A 19,902-nucleotide genomic window follows, 5' to 3' on the forward strand; every position below is an offset into this window, starting at 1 on the left:
GTCCTCCTCGTCCGTGGGCTGTGAGTTCCAGAGGCGGGGCTGTGTCTCCTCGTCCCCAGGGCCCCGCCCCCCAGGCCCCCCCCGAAGGGCCCCCACCCCCCCCAGGGCCCCCATCCCCGGGCTCTTACCTTCATGCTGGCCACCGCCAACGTGCTCTTCAGCCGGTACTTCCCGTCCTTCTGGGGGTACGTGTACAGCAGCACATCGCTCATCTGGGGAGAGGGGGCCCCGTCAGACATGTCTTGGGCCCAGAACGCCCGTGCTGGGCGTGTCCTGGAGCATCACTGAGCGCAAGCATCTCGCATTCCCAGGGACCAGGGGAGCAAGGGCACTCTGGGCTCAAACAGGAGACCCCTTCTCCCCAATTTCACATCGACACAGAGGAGCAAATGCACATATGCCCATAGCAAGTCCAGGACGGGGATGTTGGGACGAGGTTTATCCAGCACCACTCCAAAGAGAAACAACCCAAACATCTATCAGCGGGTATCAGGACACAGAAACGGAGGCACATTCACAGCTCGCAGCCACACAGCAACCAGCGGGCAGACGGAACACGCCTGACGACAAGACTCAGCCTCCCACACATGCCAGCGAGAAGAAGCCGGACTGTGGAGTCCACGGTGCTTCACAGCATGTACATGAAGCTCCAGAACAGCTCATCTGCACTGATGGAGGTAAGGGCAGTGGGTGCCTGGGGGACAGTGAGGGGAGGTGCCCCGGGGAACTTCTGGGGGGCTGGATGTGCTCCGTATCTGGACCCAAGCGGTGGTCACACGACAATATGCAGTTGTCGACAGACACCAACATGTACACTTAACACGGATGAACTCTCTATCAAGTCAGCCTCTAACAAGCAGAGTTAAGGAAGGGAGGGAGGGAAGGGGAAGATTCTTGAAGACAGGGAGCTGGCGGGTCCTGTTCACTGCAAGTTAGATAGATAGCGTTAAGTCATGGCCGACTCTCTGTGACCCCATGAACTGTAAGTCTGCCAGGCTCCTGCGTTTGCCTGGAGAATAGCCTGGATTCTCCAGGCAAGAATGCTGTAGTGGGTTGTCATTTCCTCCTCCAGGGGATCTTCCCCACCCAGGGATGGAACCCGGGTCTCTTGCATTGCAGGCAGATTCTTTACTGTCTGAGCCTCCAGGGAAGCCCGTTCACTGCTGCACCGATGCTCAATTAAGGTTTGTTGAATGAATAACTGAAGCCTGCCGCCCCGAAGCAGGGCAGACATGCAGAAACTTAAGCCACTCTGCCTTCAGAGTTTCTAAGTGCACAGCGTGAAGAGCCGATGGCGTCCTCCAGGTGGCGCTCTGGGCCATCCATCCCGACCCTGCCCTGCAGGAGCTGATGGCTCCAGACAAGTGGTCTCGCTCTCTGGGGCCTCAGCCGCCCCCCTGCCAAGAGGGGGACACCCCCACCCCCACTTCACTACAAGCATCGAGGGAGAGTGGCCCCCAGAAAGGCCCCATGCGTGGGAGCCAAAGGGGATCAGGAAGACGCGGTCTGAAGCGGGGGCAGAAACTCAGGGTCCGCGCTCCTCTCCCCGCAGACGGTGTCTGCAGAGGGGTCGGGATGGGCGAGTTTTCCACCAGCTCTCCCGGCACTTCTGGGACTGGCCTGGACACTGAGCCGCAGTGTAGCCTCAGGCAAGCCCTTCCTCTCTCAGGGCCTCACTGTCTGAACAGAGTTGGAACAGACCAGGGTCGGCAAACTGTTCCGTAAAGAGTCAGATATTCATGTACAGATGTGAGAGCTGGACCGTAAAGAAGGCTGAGCACTGAAGAATTGATGCTTTCAAACTGTCTTGAGAGTCCCTTGGACTGCCAGGAGGTCAAACCAGTCCATCCTAAGGGAAACGAACACTGAATATTCATTGGAAGGACTGATGCTGAAGCTGAAGCTCCAATACTTTGGCCACCTGATGCTAAGAACTGACTCATCGGAAAAGACCCCGATGCTGGGAAAGATTGAAAGCAGGAGGAGAAGGGGGCGACAGAGGATGAGATGGTCAGATGGCATCATTGACTCAATGGACATGAGCTTGTGCAAATTCTGGGAGATAGTAAAGGACAGGGAAGCCCGGTGTGCTGCAGTCCACGGGGTCGCAGAGTTGGACCCAACTGAGCAACAAAGAAAGTATTTCGGTCTCTGTGGGCCAGATGGTCTCTGCTTCAACTGCCTGACTCAGCCATCATCTCCCAAAAGCAGGCACCAGAGACACTCAAGGAAGAACGCATACTCTGGGAGGCTGTACTCCCAGAGACTTCTCTGAACAAAACAGGCGGCCGGCTGACCCCGGGACCAGAGGAAGCTTCCAAGCCCTGTCTGGCTCTGTTGTTCTAACACTGACGAGAACCACTGGCCAGGCCAGGCGCTGGGCTGAGGCCCTGGCAGGAAGGATCTCAATTCGGGCCCCACCGTCCCCTCAGGCAGGTGTAGAGGGGCAACCAAGCCACAGACAGGCTAGACTCCCTCTCCCAGGTCTACAGAGCTCATCCGTGGAGGGGTGAGGATCATGAGTGGATGAAGGTGCCTCCAGGGCGTGCAGGGTGGTGTGCCTGGGGGTGGCCACACCCCGCCCACCCCCAGGGAACCCACCCATGTCACCACGGTGACCCCGCCTTTCTGCAGCTGCCCCTGGAGCCACTGCCGCGCAGCCAGGGCTCTGTGAATGGCCCAGGACCACACGGCCTCCTGCACGGCAGCGGCAGCCTGCCAGAGTGAGGGCTGCTCAGGGGAGGTGACAGGTGGTGGGGAGGATGAAGCAGACGGAGACGAGCCTCTGGACTCGGCTCCTCTGGTCTGTATATGGAGCCGAGTGCCCACTGAGGCCAGGCCACAGGCCACAGAGGCTCTGCAAACCTTGGCAGGCGGCCGTGAGTGAGACGCTTCCAGCCAGGCTCACAGTTCCCCTGTTCAGGACCGCAAGGCCAATCTGGAATTTAGCCCCCCAGCTGGCAGGACCACTGGAGACCACCACACCCTGCCAGCCCTATGAGCAAAAGCGCCCATCTGCACTCGTGACTCTACCAGACCAACAGGTGTTCCAGACACACCTCCACCCTTGGCTGCTGCTGTTCCTGCTCCTGAAATGCTCTTCCTTCATCCACCTGACAAAACTCCAATCCTTCCTTTCAAGCCTGACGCGGATACGGTTTTCCCCGGGGAAAAAACACACAAAGCACTCAGCATACGGCACAGCACCCAGAGAACACTCCACAAATGCCAGCTGCCACTGTGCCATCCACCTTCCTATTTCCCCACTCTCCTGGATCCTCTCCTTCCTTCCATATCCCCCCCGTCCCCGAGATTCTGCCCAACCTACTCTCATAACTCAATCTTTACCCTGGACGCTGGAGGTTGAGGGCAGAGAAGGGGACTCTGAGCTATTGGGTTCCAGCACCCAGCACACAGGAGGTGCTTCAACAGAGAGAACTCCTACCCACTGACTCAGAGCCTCTCCACGTTTACTATGCACACAATTCTAACAAAGGAGACTGTAATAGTGGGAACAAAAACTGACAGCGAATGGTGAAGAAGCAGAGAGAAAAATCACTTCTAGCAGAGAGAAGAACTCAACCGGCAAAACACCTTGGGGGTCTCAGGACTGGGGCCAAGACCTGCGTAAAGCTCAGCATCCGCTGCTGTTGTTCAGCTGCTCGGTCGTGTCTGCTATCTGTGACCCCATGGACTGCAGCATGCCAGGCCTCCCTGTCCATCACCATCTCCCAGGGCTTGCTCAAACTCATGCCTGTTGAGTCAGTGATACCATCCCACCATCTCGCCCTCTGTAGTCCCCTTCTCCTCCTGCCCTCAATCTTTCCCAGCATCAGGGTCTTTTCCAGTGAGTTGGTACCCGCCCCCCGCCTCCCCCAGGCCTGGACATTCCCTGGTGTTCCAGACTGGGCTGGGAGGTCATTAAGGACATCCCTCTGTCCCGTCCTGTGCAGAGTGCAGACACGGCCAGGCTCAGCTCAGAGCGCTGGCTTCCTTTGGGCCTCCGCTCCCGACTTGCTGGGAGGGCCAGCCAGGTCAACTCTCCTTTCTGGGTCTCTGGTAGCTCACATGTCAGAAGGCAGCTGAACAGTTACTCCCAGTTTAAGACCCTCCTGGTTTTAGGATGGGCACATGAATAATGAAATCTTTCAAGTAATACCCGAGAAAGAGGCTTAAGCCCTCGGCTTTCGGCTTTCCTGGACAATCCTCACCCTAAGGGGTCAGCTCTGGTCTCCTCGGCCTTCCTGTCATCCTCGGGTAATGGCCCCCAAATGCTTCACAGAACCTGCAGTCCGGGCGTGACCGGAGGCCGGGTACTTACCAGAAACAGGTGCCGGGGGCGTGTGTTCTTCCCTGTTACTTTCATCAGCGTCCCTTCCTTCAGAAACTCCTGTGAGCAGAGAAGCAGCCCTCGGTGGTCAGGCTGACCCCCTGCTCCGTCCTGGAGAAGGCTTGGGGGAGGCCCTTCAGCGGGAAACCAATTACGGTGCCTCCTGGAGCTCAGCAGACTGGCTCATGGCAGAAGCCCCTTGCCCAGGAGCTGTGCTCCACGCTTGGTGGGGCTGCCCTGGAAACAGGCATCTGGCCTTTGGGGAGCACCCTCTTTGAACCACACCCACCCAGACAGAGGGCCAGCCACAGAGTGGTCCCAACAATGGCTTGGTCCCTGGTTTGCTGTCACGGGCGTCTGATGAGAACAGAGCCTCTGAGATGCCAGTTTGCTAAAGCGGCTGAAGACCTGTGAACAGTTGCTACAGCCCCCTCAATTCTGGAGGATACAAACAGATGTCTGATATGTATTCACTAAACTGAGGACACTGAATCAGAACACTAGGTGGGATTTTACACCTAGGTACCATCTCTCACTCCTTTGTCTCTTGTCTTTCATGGACCGGAATAGGTCATGAACACATTTTTTTTTTTTTTACTACTTTTGAGTTGAGTTTTGTGTTTTCCATTTGGAAGCTTATAAGTGGGTAAATCTGTCTTTTAAAAAACGTTGGGGTTCCTGAGAGATGGCTTCCCAGATTTCCCAACAACTGGACTAAACTGAGGATCCCGGTGTCTTTTCTTCTGAGAGGAACATGGGACCCCAATGGCACTGCTGTTTAAGGCCCCGAGCGCAGAAAGCCCTAGGGGAGACAGCCAGGGGCCTGCGGAGCCCAGCAGGGCCCTTGCCCTCCCGCCCTCCCCCCCCGCCCCCCTCCCTCCCTGCCTGTGGGCACCTGCGGCCAGGCCCGTCTGGGGCCAGCCCGGCTGAACAATGGGGCTTATCAGGGCCTCGCCCACCGGCCTGCCGGTGCCCTCCGCGGTGGAGGCACTCACCCTTCCCGGCTGCAGGAGATCCCCTTGGCCCCGAACGCTGTGCTCGATGTGGACCAGCTTCTGGAGGTTTTCCTGCGGGCGGGGGCAGGGCGAGGGCGAGGTGGTCAGGGCCCTCATCTCCTCTGTAAGGAGCGGGCGGCCCTGCTTCCACTTTGGAGGAGGAAACGCAGCCCAGGTGGGACCTGCTCCCAGTCCCACTTCCTGTCGCTGGTGGGACCGGGAACCGAGCCTGGGTCCGCGGGATGCCACCCGTGTGGGTTCCCGGCAATCCAGCTAGTCCCTGCAGGCCTGGGTGTGACAGCGCCCTCTGTCTGCACACCGTGGAGATGGTCACTTGGCCTCACTATGCCGTCCAATGCCCGTTTATCTGGGGGCCACTGCTCCTACTCTAGCCTGTGTCCCCCATAACGCCCGGAGCATCCAGATGGCAATAACCCACAAGTGACAGAAGCCTCAGGCCGGACTGGCTCTGTGGGCTTAAAGCCTTTGATGGAGAGCTCGGTTACTGAGACAGAATGACTGAGAAAATGCAGTGCCTGGCGAAAAAACGCTCTGGGCTCCCTGAAGAAACACGTGTGCCCAGAAGCTCACTGGGAATTCACAACACGTACGGTCCCTGGCCCCTCCCCTGTCACAGCGGCCCGGAGTACTGGAAGGGCGATGACCCTGAACCTCACGCAGGGTTGGGTCTAAAGTCAAGGAACACGGTGAAAACTGTGCAGAGAAAATGCCTTGAAAAGCCCTCGACACTGTCCCCAGTTCAGTCATTAAACCATGTCCAACTCTGCGACCCCATGGACTGCAGCACACCAGGCTTCCCTGTCCTTCACCATCTCCCAGAGTTTGCACAAAATCATGTCCCTTGAGTCGATGATGCCACCCAACCATCTTATCCTCTGTCGCCCCCTTCTCCTCCTGCCTTCAATCTTTCCCAGCATCAGGGTCAGTTCAGGGCATAAAATCCTACCCATCAGAAAACGTGTAAAAGTTATTCTACCTCTGGTTATGATGTAGGAGCTGTAAGGACACCATGCCCCCGCCCTAACAGGGAGAAAAAAAAAGAATCACATCATCTACAAAAGCAGAACTCTGCTTATGTTTACTGGAGCTCTGGGGTCCCCAGGACCCCACCGTGGACACATGAGATGAATGAGTTATCGTGCCTCTGGCAACACACAGGGAGCAGGTTGTCGGCATAAAGAAGGTTGAGAAGAAAGCAGCTAAAATGTTAATAGCTTCTTAAAGGTCAGGTGTGGGCCGGTGGGACGGTGTTAGGATAGAGGGAGCCCCAGGGCCAAGGGGCATGTGGAGGCCCTCACACTCTCTTTCCAGGAGTTTCTGCCTGGTGCTTACAAGGAAGAGTGGGAGCAGAGAGAATCCCCTCTTGGTGCTGAAGGGGTGCAGGCTGCCAACTGTGGGGCTGGCATGAAATCCAGCCCATTTCCCCAGGCCCCTCTCTCCTGTAAGACCCTCCACCACTGTGGGAGGTGAGGCAACCATCCCACTCCCAGACCCTGAGGCAAAGAGCCCATGGCTTCCAAGGCAAGGGCAGAAGCAGCTAGAGGTACCTGTTCCAAGAAGAGGTGGGTGACCTCTCAGGTGCAGGATCACACACCAAGACAAAGCAGAAACCTGCCCAAGACCCGCCACTGGTACACGGCAGAGGCCGGCTGCCCGTGAAGGAGGGGCAGGAACGCTACAGGGAGCCGGGCTCACAGGCCCTCCTTAAGACTGAGGCTTGTCCGCGGGAGCCGTGACCCATGAGCCCTGTGTGACAGGACGCAGTGGTCTAGCCCCGAGGAGGGGAAGGACGCAGAGGTCCCTTCCGTGGTGCAGAGATTGCAAAAAGCGGAAGACGCAGCAGGAAAAGTCCCTGGGCCCTCGGGTCCCACATCTAGCAGCAGGTGACAGCAGCCACCTTCCAGAGGAGCATGACGTCTGTGGGGGTCTGAAGGTGACGTCTGACAACAAAACCTAAACCCAGCTCAGCTACTGACTGCAGTGATTCAGTTCCCACCCTCGACGTGAATGGCTTGAGTAGAAAAAGAGACATGCCCACTTTTAAAGGCAGATACTATTTCCCACAGGGTCTACAGTTCCTCTGCACATAACGGGGTTCAATCAGACACGGGAAACACAGGAAGCAAGGGAGAACCCTAACCCATTTTCAAGACATAAAGTGTTCCAGAAAACCAGACGTTGGAGCCATCATCAGACAGGGACATCACCGTAACTATGACTAATTATGTTAGAGGAGCCACTGGAAAAGATAGGACAGCAGGCATGCACAGAGAGAGTTTCAGTAGAGACGAAAACAAACAAGAGATGGAAACGTGAACAGTAAGAAACGTGTTCTCAGAAACGAAGAATCCCTATGAGAAGCTTAGCAGCAAATCGAACACAGCTCAGGAACGAAGGAACGAACTTGGGAAGGGCTTCCCTTGTGGCCCAGCTGGTGAAGAATCCACCTGCAATGTGGGTTCAGTCCCTGGGTTGGGAAGATCCCCTGGAGGAGGAAAGGCTACCCCACTCCAGTATTCTGGCCTGGAGAATTCCACGGACTGTACAGTCCATGGGGTCCCAGAGAGTCGGACACGACTGAGCAGCTTTCACTTTCACTTTCTTTTCAAGCTGAGATTCACCCCCATTGAAACAAAAAGAGAAAGTAAGAGTGCAGGGTTGGGGGGGGTGCAGAGGGAAGAGCAGAGGACCCAAGAAAATTTTCCAAAATTAATGGACAAAAAGCACAAGCCCAGGAAGCTTGATAATCACAACAGGATAAATGCCACGACTTCTCCAAAACACACATATTTAGACATCATAGTCAAACTTCTAGAAGTCAAGTGTAAAGAGAAGATCTTGAAGGCAGCCAGTAAAAAGGGGACCTGTTACATAAAGAGGGTAAACAGAAAGACTGCAGCAGATTTCTTCTCCAAAAGTAGGCAGGATATAAGACAGTGGAGTGGCGTCTGAAAAGTACTGAAAGAAAGCTCTGGTCAACCCAGATTTCTATACCCAGGAAAAACATTTTTCAAGAAGGAAGGTAAATCGATCAATTAAATAAATGGCTGTTGGATGCTAGGAGCCAGGTTTCAACTCCAACACTCCTCTTGGGAGAGGAAATTTACAGAGAAGCCAGGGGAGGAGGCTGGAATGATCCACTTGGCAACAAGTAGAGTTGAAGACTCGGTAAGACACTCACATTTAGCTTAATACAGATGGCTATGTACAGAAACAGCTGTTCATAGGAGTATATACACAGTAAATACACAGAAGTCTTTGCTCTGTAGCTGACAGAATCAGAAGAAATGATACCCCAGTAGCAGTGAGCACTGTGCCCACATCCTGGTTTCTAATAACATTATCCACTGAAACAAACCAAGGCTCTCTGGAGAAACCGGTGACTCTAGGACTGGGGAGGAACACGTGCCACATGAACATGGAGCGTCTCACAGTGCCAGGAAGTAAGGAAGTGCTCAAAAGCTAAGCAAAATAGAAATCCCCACACAAAGCCCCGTTGATGGGGGCATGCCAAAGGGGCACAGGAACCAGCTGGCCGGCTCCTAACAGCCAAAGCTGGGACAATTTGAGAAATAAAATCAAGTGCATAGGATTAGAAGCCAAACATAAATATGGATCCATGAGTTCTTACTGATATAAATAATTCAGATATAAATTAACTCAGAACTAGTGAACACATTAATAAGGGAGAAGAGGCCAATCTCCCTTGCAGAAGATGTCCAAATAATTCAGGTAGGTACTCTTTCCTCAAGGGGAGAGAGCATAATCCCCCATTCCTTACATGCGGGCTGTGTGCAGAGACTTTCCTCCAGCCAGTAGGGACCGGCAGGTGGGGGTGGAGCTTTGCATGCAGAAATCCAAGCAGCACAACCTTGACCACGCAATCACGGTTCACGTCGAGAGCCCTATGTCACGTTGCCAGGATGTGCCCTTCATCTGATATTGAGAGCAGTGTTTTCTGTGATCTTTCTCCCCCTAAACTATAAGCTATGCACCCACGCGTGTGTGCGTAGCCGCTGCAGTTGTGTCCGACTCTTTGCAACCCTATGGACTGTGGCTAGGTTCCTGTCCACGGGATTCTCCAGGCAAGAACACTGGAGGGAGTTGCCATGTCGTCCTCCAGGGGATCTTCCCGACCCAGGGGTCGAGCCTACATCTCTTATGTCTCCTGCATCTGCAGACAGCTTCTTTCCCACAGGGCCACCTGGGAAGCCCAAACTGTAAACTTAGTCTAATCATGACAGCTCAGTGTGGGAGGGAAGACGTGGCCCTTCCTGACCCGGTTTTTCTCTTTGGAAGCAGAGACATCCCCCCTAACAGGAAGTGGGAGCCCCCCGGTCCATCTGCCGCTACCTCTGCTGCACCAGCTCCAAAGCGCCTCTGTATTTTGGCTACATTGAGGGAAATCTCACTGCCTATACAACATGCCAAAGAGCAGGGAGCTCCCGGACGTCAGGGGAGTGGAGAGGACCCGATGACCCACCGGATTTCCCACTGGCTTCAGCCTCCAGGCTTGCAGACTCTTCCATCAGCTACCCTGATGTCTGCCCCCAGACGCTTTCCAACTGCGCCTACACTGCTCCCATCTTCCAGCCTCGCTGGGTGACCCTCCGAGCTCTGACGCACCGGCACTTTCTCGTCTTCACGCCTGGAGCTGGGCACTCCAACTGGACCACCTGGGCCCCCTCTGCCTTCCTGGCATGCATAAAGTTCTCCCTGTAGGGGCACCTCCTGTATCATCGCATCTCAGCATCCCCAGGGGAGAGATGAAACCCTCTTCTGAAACTTGTAGCACTTTCTCTCTCATATTTATCATGATTCTTCATGTCCATGTCTTAAATGCTGTGCTAAGCAGTGTCTTCCTCAAGGGCCAGGACTCAGGGCTTTATCTCTGTATCTCCAGATCCCAACCTAAGACCAGGAGTCTAAGAGATGTTACTTCCCTTCCCCTTTTTCTACCTGTGGATGACTCACTATAAGGATGCTCTGTGTACCTGCCACAGCAAAGCCAAGCAACAGCTTGGCACACGTACCACCATCACTCCCACCTCTGCCTGTGTCAGGCATCACTAATCGATCACTGAACTTTCACCACCGAGCAAGGACTCAGCCTCAGAATCATTCCCAACACACAGCTCTAGCTTATTTACAGCTTAAAGGAGCAGAAAAAAATGTAGACACCAGCAACCATGGAAACCACTGGAACAGAGTTGGGAGGTGGGATAAAGCTGATCATCCCAGACAGACACCCAGTAAATATCTGATCAGTGTCTCCCAAATGAAGTTACACACTGTCAGAATCAGGCATGTGCTTAGAGCTCACATGGTCCTGTGCATGAGCAGCTCTCCAACTTTTGTGAGCCAGACATTTACCTGGGGTGCTTGTTAAAACTGCCTATCTCTGAACCCTACCCCAGAAGTTCCAGTTGGCAAGACTGGAAGGCATATCCAGGAATCTGTAGTTTACAGAGCACCCCGGGTGCTGATGTAGATGCTCTCAGACCAGGGTCTGGACGCTACTTATCTGGTCTGTGCAAGTCTGCAGCCCTCCTCATTGTTCAAATAAATGGGGAACCGGAGGCTCAGGGAGGGACGCACAGGGCCTGAAGTCACACAGCAAGTGTCAGGGCCAGAAGCCACGGCTCTTTGCAGGATCCCATGAGATGAATGATGGCCTGCACCCCCCACCAAGAAGTGGGGGTATCACAGGCAGACCTGGGAGGGTGGAGGGGGCCCTGGCACCTGCACCCACGGGAAGGCGCCCGTGGCCAGACTTACGCCTTGCTCCATGCTGTCACTGGCACGGTCTGTGACCTTGGAGATGAGGGTCAGCGCACCTGTGGAGAGAAGCAGAGAGCACTGGACGTCCTGGGCAGGGCCGGGCTAGCTGCCACCCGCTCACCTCCTGCCCCAGAGGTCCCCCTGCAGGGCCGTGCATGGGGGTAGCGCCAATCCTTCCCACGGCTGGTGAGGGCACTGGCCCAACCGCAGCTTGGCCGCTACTGCTGAAGTGCCCTTGACAGCAGTGTGACCCCTCCATGCCTCAGTTTCCCTGGCTCCATGTAGAGCGTGTCAACATAGAGACTGCCCTGGCAAGTCGTATGCAGTGATGGCCACACAGGACGGGGAGGAAATCAGGAGTCTAGGGAGTTTGTTAGACCCGGTGGCCCCTCCTATCACCAAACTCTGGCCACGCCCCTTCTCCTCCTCTGACTGGATGTTAGTCCACGCCCCGGGGAGTCCCCACGGTTGAGGCAAAGGGGGTGTCACTCAACAGCCCCAGAGGCCTCCTGGCCCCTGCATGCCCAGCCAGCAGGGAGGGGGCCGTGCTGTGCGCCTGGGAACTGGGGTGGAGTCCAGAGCCGGGGGATGGGCGGCCCATAGCTCTGCTTCCTCTGTATTCACACGCAGACTTACCCTGCGTGTCGTCGTACTCCGCTGAGTCCGGGCAAAGGTTATTTAAATAGTCTGCGGATGGAACAAGAGTCAGGAGTCAATTTGCCCTGGTGAGGCCTGCCCCCTGGGGTCCACAACAAGAGACCCTCAGTCTCCAGAGACACAGGAAGACTTCCAGAAGGAAGAGGGGAACCGCCTCTCTCCTGTCAGCCCGACCGTAAGAACACACGGGCACAAAGCCTGGCCCTCAGCATCAACACCGGTGTGGCGCCCGCCGCCGCCAGCCACTCATCCATCCATTCACAGACGCTGACCGAGCGCCTGCCATGTGCTTGGTGCTGTGCAAGGCCTGAAGAGGCTCACAGTCTGCTGGGGGGACACAGATGTGACCACCACTCGGCAGTGTGACGTGTGAGACCCCTTAACACGTTCACACCCACAACTGCTTGACACAGGCTGGTCTCACTCTAGCGACCTCTCCACGCTGCTCGCTCACTGGGGCAGGGTTGGCATTCTTGCTGCTTCTTGAATGTGACACGTTTGCTCAGACCCTGGGGCCTTTGCACTTACAATTTCTTCCACTTGGTACGCTTTTCTTTCGGATGGTCATATGGCTCGTGCCCTCACTTCATTGAGACCTCTGTTCAATGTTACCTCCTCAGACAAATCTTATCTGACGCCTGGATCTAACACAGCAGACTGTTCCCCTGAATGCCCTTAATCTGCCTTCATTTTCTTGAGAGCTCTTATCACAGACATAACGTATTTTTAATTCCTTATTTGCTTGTTTGAGTATAAGCTCATAGTATCACAGACTCTGGCTGTTTAATTCACCTCTACCTCCTCAGTTTCTAGCACAGAGTCTGGTACACAGTAGGTGCTTAATAAATCCTGGTTGAATTAGATGAACAAACCCTCCATCTCCTGGCCCGAATGTCTTTTTTACAGCTGGACAGCTTTCTGGAGTTACACGCATATCTGTATGGGTGCAGTTCCATTTCTCCCCAGCAGAGCATCAGCTCCTGGGCCAGGGGGTCTCTGTCCACTTGGGGGGCAGCTGCTCAGGACAGAGGTCGGGGAGGGGATGACATTCCCAGGGGACAGTTTGTAGAGAAGGAAGCCAAGAGGACCTGGGGCTGAGACCCAAGACACACTGACATTCCTGGAGCCACGAGGAGGAGAGTGAGAAGAGTCAGAGAGGTCAGAAGGAGGAGGGGAGAGCGTGTATCACAGAAGCCCAGGAGGAAAGCGCTTCAAGAAGCAGGAAGCGGTCAGTGACAAAGCCACAGAGAGGGCCAGCAGGTCCGAGGGGAAAACATCCGCTGACTCAGGAGGGCTCTGGTGATAAGAACAGATTTAGGGAAACGAGACCCAGAGAAGCCAGGGAGGAAATGCAGACCACGGGGGAGACGTGAGTTGCTGTGTGTTTGGCTGGGAGAGGCTGCAGCGAGGTGCAGCAGCTGGGCACTCCAGCAAGTTTCCACGCGGCCGTGGGGGTCCGGAGCTCAGCGGGAGGAAGGGGGTGGGCTGGGTGCCTGGCACCTTCCCAGGGGAGGGGGACACGACTGAGAGACTGTGCCCGCCCCATCCAGCCACAGTGGGAGGCCGGGTCTCCTCCGCCACTCCGCGGGTGCCACCCCTCTGCTCTCCCCACCCGGCCTCGGCGCCCTGCCCTCCCAGGGGCCCACCTGTGAGGAGCGCTTCGTACTGGAACAGGCGCCGCACCACACGCAGCAGCAGATGCTTCACGTTCTGGCCGCCTCCCTGCTGACTCTGCTGCTCCCGAGAAACCAGGACAACGAAACTCCATCAGGGACCCCTGCCCCCGGCTCTGGGTTCACGGCATCCCACGTGAGCCCAGCCACACACGTCCCAGCCGTGCCTTCTCCTGGCCGGGCCGAGCCATCTCCCAAACCAGGGTCCCCTCCTCCAGGAAGTCCTCTCAGATTAGCTTTGCCCCACTCTGACAGTTTGTTCCTTTAGGCTCACACACTGCTACCTACACTCAGGAATATGTCTCTCCCAGCCCCCGTTAGCGATAGAGCAAAGTCCATGAAGCTAGCAGTTACTGGATCCTCAGCTGCTGGCCATTTGTTGCTCACTCCCATGGCTTTAGGGCCCCGGCTTGCTTTGTGCTTCTCTCCCGGGACAGGAGAACAGCTGCTAAAACCCTCCCCATGGCCAGTGCTCATGGAGTTGTCAGTGATGGCCCAAAGAGGGATGTTCTGGGTTTTCCCTTCTGCTGGGTCGTCCTCTCCTCCCCACCCCTCCAGGTCTGACCTCCCCTGATTGGCATGAAGCCCTTCCATGCCCATCCCCACCCCTGCATCCTGAGAGTGGGTTCCTGGGAGGACCAAGGGACCCACCTCAAATTCTCGGACGGCCGCTGCCAGCCGCGGGGCGTGGAGGCAGTTCTCACCGAGCAGACTCAGGTACCTGTCGAACTGCAGGATATGAGTGGCATGGTGCTCAAACTCCTGCTCCCGGGCCAGGAAGACGTCAGCCACCTTCTGTCGGCCTTCCCTGCAGTCAAGGAGACGGGGATGGGACCCCAAGATCTCAGGCTCGTGGCCCCCGTGACGGTGAGGACAGGCACGGCATCCTGGGTGGTGGAACCTCCCGCGGCAGGGGAGGGACCAGGCACCCCCGTGTCTCGGCACCCCCACCCATCAGATGGAGACCACCGCTTTACATGGTGTGTGTGGGGGTATGCCTGCCCCACCCCGCAGCATTCCTCTTGGCAACGGGGTAGGGGTGGGGGCCTGGGGCCGCTCACCAGTGTGCCAGCCTCTCCTCCAGCTCCTCCAGGATCTCCTGGTGAAGGTCGTGGATGGCCGGGAGCTCACTCAGGCCACGTCTCAGCTCCTCCCGCGCCACCAGGTCCTTGCCCTCATAGTCCATCTCATCCAAGACCCTCACGACCGCTCCATGGAAATCCTGAAACCCGGAGAGGCCTGTTACTAATGCACATGCCCACAGGACTGACTGAACCCAGGCCCCCTGGCAACCGCCCCTCGGCTCTGGAGTCCTGACTCCATGCTGACTCCAGGGACCTCCTGCCAGGGTCCTCAGACCCTGTGAACCGGGGGTGACAACGCGCCCCTGGTGATCACAGGTAATGGATGCCCAAGGAGCCCCACAAGCTCCTGGCATGGAGCAGATCTAAAGCTTGCTCATTCCTCCCCTTCCTTGTGGGGACTCCCCAGCCTTGGGTGTACCCTGTTCTTTTAGGGGACAGGTAAGAAGTGGGGTAATTGCTTCTCTGAAGAAATATTATACAGCTCTTGCTTTACGACTATCCATCTGTAAAGAAGTTAATGGGCTGCTCTTTCACAACAAAGTCTAAAGAAACCATAGGCACCCGCTCCCCGATGTAAAAACAGTAAAGACGGCGACTGTGTAGAAACATCCACACGTACGGCTAAGAGATCAAGAAAAAGCTGCCTTCCCACCACAACACAGCTGCATGAAAAGTGAACAAAGGAAAAAGCTGAAAGGAAGCGGGATGAAGTGTAAACAGACACAGTGTCGGGGGTATGGAATTAGGAATCGATTACTTTCCCTCTTCTTGTCTCTGTTTTCTAAAATTTCTGCGAAACGATTAGGTACTTTAAAAATTAAATTTAATAAACATTAACATTATAAAGAATGTAAGACTTCTTTCTCACAAAATACCTGATCTTCAAATACACAGGCCCTTACACGAGGCTCAGCACTTACAAGTTATAAATACACGGAATATCCTGAAGCCACCCTGAATCATGAGGCAACGAATGTTGGGTGAACCTCAGCATCAAAAGCCATGGTCCAGCCACAGAGTTGTCGTCCAGTCGCTGAGCCACGTCAGACTCTTTGCGACCCTATGGGCTGTAGCCCAGGAATCCTCTGTCCATGGGATTCTCCAGGCAAGAATACTGGAGTGGGCTCTCATACCATCCTCCAGGGGGTCTTCCGAACCCAGGGATCATCTCTTCCATCTACCTGCCCTGGAAGGCAGATTCTTTACCACTAGCGCCACCCCGGAGTTTGCTCATATTCATGCCCATTGAGTCAGTGATGCTATCTAGTCGTCTCACCCTGTCTCCCCCTTCTCCTGTCCTCAATCCTTCCCAGCATCGGGGTCTTTCCCGATGAGTCAGCCCTTCACATCAGGTGGCCAAAGTACTGGTCCAGCCCAAATCGAGAAGGTCAAGCCACCTTGTCAGCATTCAGGAAGGACAACCACCCTGCCTTGTTCAACTGCCTCCCTGACGGGGAACTATCAGTGGGCAAGACAGTTAATTCCATCACTGAACAGCTGTCACTGTGAGAGAAGTTTTTCATTACAGAGGTATCTGAAAAGGGCAAGTGCCCAAGAGGTAGGGAGGTGGGATGGGGCCAAGGGAGGGAGCAGACGAGAGGGAAAGAAAGGGAAACGAGAAGGCAGAGGAAGGGGCATGCATGGAGGGAGAGAGACAGATCACAGGAGCGGGGCAGAGACCCAGGGAGACTCTCTGGCCGCCCCAGAACATCAGCAAGGAGGCCACCGTGCTCCAGGCGGGACAGCAGGTATGAGGTTGCAGAGGTCTCCACTTCAACACCGCACCCTGTGCCACACTGACCTCCTGGACGCCACCACCTTCTCTGCCGGGAATGGCAAGGGGCCACCGGGAGGGCGGTCACCCTGCTAGCAGTCCCAAGGAGTGGGGATGAGCTTGGTCCCCATCTCTCAAATCAGAAACTCTGAGTCCTCTGGGCAGAGAGAGCATGTGTGTCCTTAAGTGGAGGCCACAAGCTTGAGCCATAATTAGAAACCGATTTCCTTTGTACCTGAGCAGCCAGAGCCTTTCCTGAGAGCCAGTCCCGGGGCGGCGGAGGGGGGGGGTGCGGGGGGGGGGGCGGGTGCGGCGGGGGGATGAGGGCGGGGAGGAAGCGTGAGTGACAGGGAGAGGCCTGGGTGCGGTCGGCAGCCAGAGGGCAGAGGTTCTGAATTCTTAGTTCTGCCCAGAGCCGGCTCTGGGACACCGGGTCATTCTGAACCTGGAGGGGAGGTCTCTCTGCTGACCTGGCGAGGGAGGACCCACCCATTCTTCCCTTTCGGGTCTCTGATTTTTTTAGGAGCCAGCCTCCAGCCCCACAAGGACTTCTAAGCCCTGTTTAGTCGCTCAATCATGTCTCTTTGCGACTCCGTGGACTGCAGCACGCCAGGCTTCCCTGTCCTTCACCATCCCGAGTTTGCTCAAACTCATGTTCACTGAGTCAGTGATGCTGTCCAACCATCTCATCTTCTGTTGCCCACTTCTCCTCCTGCCCTCAGTCCTTCCCAGCATCAGTGTCTTTTTCAGTGAGTCAGCTCTTCGCATCAGGGGGCCAAAGGATTGGAGCTTCAGCATCAGTCCTTCCAATGAGCATTCAGGGCTGATTTCCTTTAGGATGGACTGGTTTGATGTCCTGGCTGTCCAAGGGACTTCTCAGCCCTGGCATCCCGGAAAGAGAAAACATGCTGACCTGGCCGATCGCCCCTCCTGCCTGGCAGCTGGTTGACAGCGGACTTTAACACACTCCCTCCTCGGCTCTGGGCAGGTTCCAGCTCAGCTACCCCAGAAGTGATCACAGGCAAACTGCCAAGCTATCCGAGCCTCAGTTTCCGCACCTGTAAAATGGGGATGACTGTGCCACCAAGTAAACACAGCGTGAGGCTCCTGAGAGGCTCGTCCTGATGTTTAACACTGCTTTGGAAACTGTCAAGCGCTATTCCCACAGCAGCAACGCTCCTGCTTTATTTTTTAAAGTAACTTTATATATTTTTGGCCGTCCTGGGTCTCCGTGGCCGCCTGAGGGCTTTCTCTAGTTGCAGGGAGTGGGGCTGCTTTCTAGATGTGGCGCGCCGGCTTCTCCCTGCAGTGGCTTCTCTTATTGCAGAGCACGGGCTGTTACTCTGCAGCAAACGGGATTTTCCCGGACCAGGGACCGAACCTGGGTCCCACTGCACCACCAGGGAAGCCCTGGTTCCACTTGAGGTAAGACATCCTCAGAACAGGGCCACGTCTGAACGTTCCCTCCCATCTTCTGAGGTCCAGCAGAGTGTGCGTTATCAACAGAGGAGTTTTACAACGCCTGCGCATAGATGGATGGCAGGGCCCCCATTTAACAGAAGAGGGGAGTGAGTTATGGGGGAGCCAAGACCTGAATTGGGTCAGCCCGACACGCAGACCGAATACACAGAAGTGGGGAGAGGGAGGGGGAAGGACAAGCAAAGACAAGGCCGGCGGCTGCGCTTGCATCACACTCCAGGGAGCTGAAATATTAATGGCTTTGCAAGCTGGCTTCTCATCTGTAATTAATTCTCACTCAATTGGCTCAGTCCCAACGGGCAGGACGGCCACCATCAACATGACTCATTCCATAAACTGGGGCACAATGGGAATTGTTCAGACATCGATTCGCAAACTCACTCGAAGTGCGGAGAACCCGCCACCCTGTCCACGGCTCCCTGGACGGTTTCTGCCGTCACTGCACCCGGGGGGCCAGCAACCACCACAGACAGAGGGAAGGCGTACTGGGTCCGTGGTCCCCATCTCTTTTTCATTCAACAAGTATCCTGGGCACCTGCTCTGCTCCGAGCCATCAGGGAAGAAACGTGGGAGCAGGAGAGATGCTGTCCTGCCCCCAAAGAGCGTGCAGTCTCGGGGAAAGGCAGAGAGCAATGTGATGATGTCAACACAGGGTGTAAGCGTCCACTGGAAAAGCACCGGGGCCGTGCAACTCCAGGAAGGAGACCTGCCTTAGCTCCAGAGAGGCCACGCCCTGGAGAAAAGAGGGGGAGTGGTCCGCGCAGGGGGCAGCAGGTGCAAAGGCCCTGAGGTGGGGGGGAGCTGAGCTGGCTGTGGTTTGAGTGTGTGGGTGTGGCTAAGTGAGTGCTTATGTGTGTGGGCTCAGGATGGGAAGATGAGGATGCTGAGGGGTCAGATGGGACCCTTCCCACAGGCGCCCTGAAGGCTTCTGAAGGGACTTGGGTTTCATCCTGGGGTGATGGGGAATCCTGAAGGGTGCTAAGCAGGGGAGCAAAATGACCTGATACCTCTCTTTAAAAGTTCACTCTGCTGGGAGAACATACTGGAGGCGGCCAGTCCGTTGTTCTGTGTTCAGTTCTAACTGTTGCCTGTTGACCTGCATACAGGTTTCTCAGGAGGCAGGTAAGGCCCGGTATTCCCCTCTTTAGGAATTTTTCAGTTTGTTGTGATCCACACAGTCAAACGCTTTGATGTAGTCAATGAAGCAGAAGTAGATATTTTTCTGGTATTCTCTTGTTTTCCCCATGATCCAATGACTGCTGATGATTTGATCTCTGGTTCCTCTGCCTTTTCAAAATCCAGTCTGTACATCTGAAACTTCTTCGTTCACATGCTGCTGAAGGCTAGTTTGAGGGATTTTGAGCATAATCTTTCCAGCATGTGAAATGAGCACAGCTGCACTATAGTTTGAACATTCTTTGGCATGGCCCTTCTTTGGGATCGGAATGAAAACTGACCTTTTCCAGTCCTCTGGCCACTGCTGGGGTTTCCAAATTTGGTGACATATTGAGTGCAGCGCTTTAACGGCATCATCTTTTAGGATTTGAAACTGCTCAGCTGGAGTCCCATCACCTCCACCAGCGCTGTTCATAGTGACGCTTCCTAAGGCCCACTTGACTTCGAATTCCAGGACGTCTGGCTCTAGGTGACTGATCATGCCATCGTGGTTATCTGGGTCATTATGACCTTTTGTACAGCTCTGTGTATTCCTGCCACCTCTTCTTAATCTCTTCCCCTTCTGTGAGGTCCTTACTGTTTCTATCCTTTATCGTGCCCATCTTCACATGAAATGTTCCCTTCATCTCCAATTTGCTTGAAGAGATCTCTAGTTCCACTATATATTACAACTATCTTTCAAAGTAGATAAATTAATATCTTTGGTTGGGGTTTCAATATCAAGCTCTCAAAACTTAACAGAATGAACAGACAGAAAAGCATACCACTTAATACTGTTAACAGAGCAGCACATTCCGATCTGACAGAGGCTCGTCAGCCTCTATCGAGATCCAAGCTGCCTTCTATTTTTTTATTTTTTACAGAAATTGACAAGCTGATCCTAAAGTTCATATGAAGACGTAACAGATCCGCAACAGTCCAAACAATCTTC

The 19,902-nt window shown here is 55.0% G+C and overlaps 1 protein-coding gene across 4 annotated transcripts in view; it reads right to left on the minus strand.

The window, feature by feature from the left end:
- FGD5 (FYVE, RhoGEF and PH domain containing 5) overlaps positions 1 to 19,902 on the minus strand; it is a 118,518-nt gene that overhangs the window by 15,685 nt on the left and 82,931 nt on the right. For 3 of the 4 annotated variants that reach the window (XM_027957811.2, XM_027957809.2, XM_027957812.2), the window contains 8 exons: positions 14,519 to 14,679; positions 14,109 to 14,265; positions 13,431 to 13,518; positions 11,764 to 11,814; positions 11,125 to 11,183; positions 5,326 to 5,397; positions 4,322 to 4,390; positions 129 to 212 (listed from right to left, as the gene is read on the minus strand). In XM_027957811.2, the coding sequence (XP_027813612.1) occupies positions 129 to 212; positions 4,322 to 4,390; positions 5,326 to 5,397; positions 11,125 to 11,183; positions 11,764 to 11,814; positions 13,431 to 13,518; positions 14,109 to 14,265; positions 14,519 to 14,679 (741 nt within the window). The remainder of the gene's footprint in view (positions 1 to 128; positions 213 to 4,321; positions 4,391 to 5,325; positions 5,398 to 11,124; positions 11,184 to 11,763; positions 11,815 to 13,430; positions 13,519 to 14,108; positions 14,266 to 14,518; positions 14,680 to 19,902) is intronic. The other variant, XM_042236431.1, reaches the window with a different exon arrangement.

This window comes from Ovis aries, chromosome 19 (genome assembly GCF_016772045.2).
Source record: "Ovis aries strain OAR_USU_Benz2616 breed Rambouillet chromosome 19, ARS-UI_Ramb_v3.0, whole genome shotgun sequence".
In the NCBI taxonomy this organism is placed as follows: domain Eukaryota; kingdom Metazoa; phylum Chordata; class Mammalia; order Artiodactyla; family Bovidae; genus Ovis; species Ovis aries.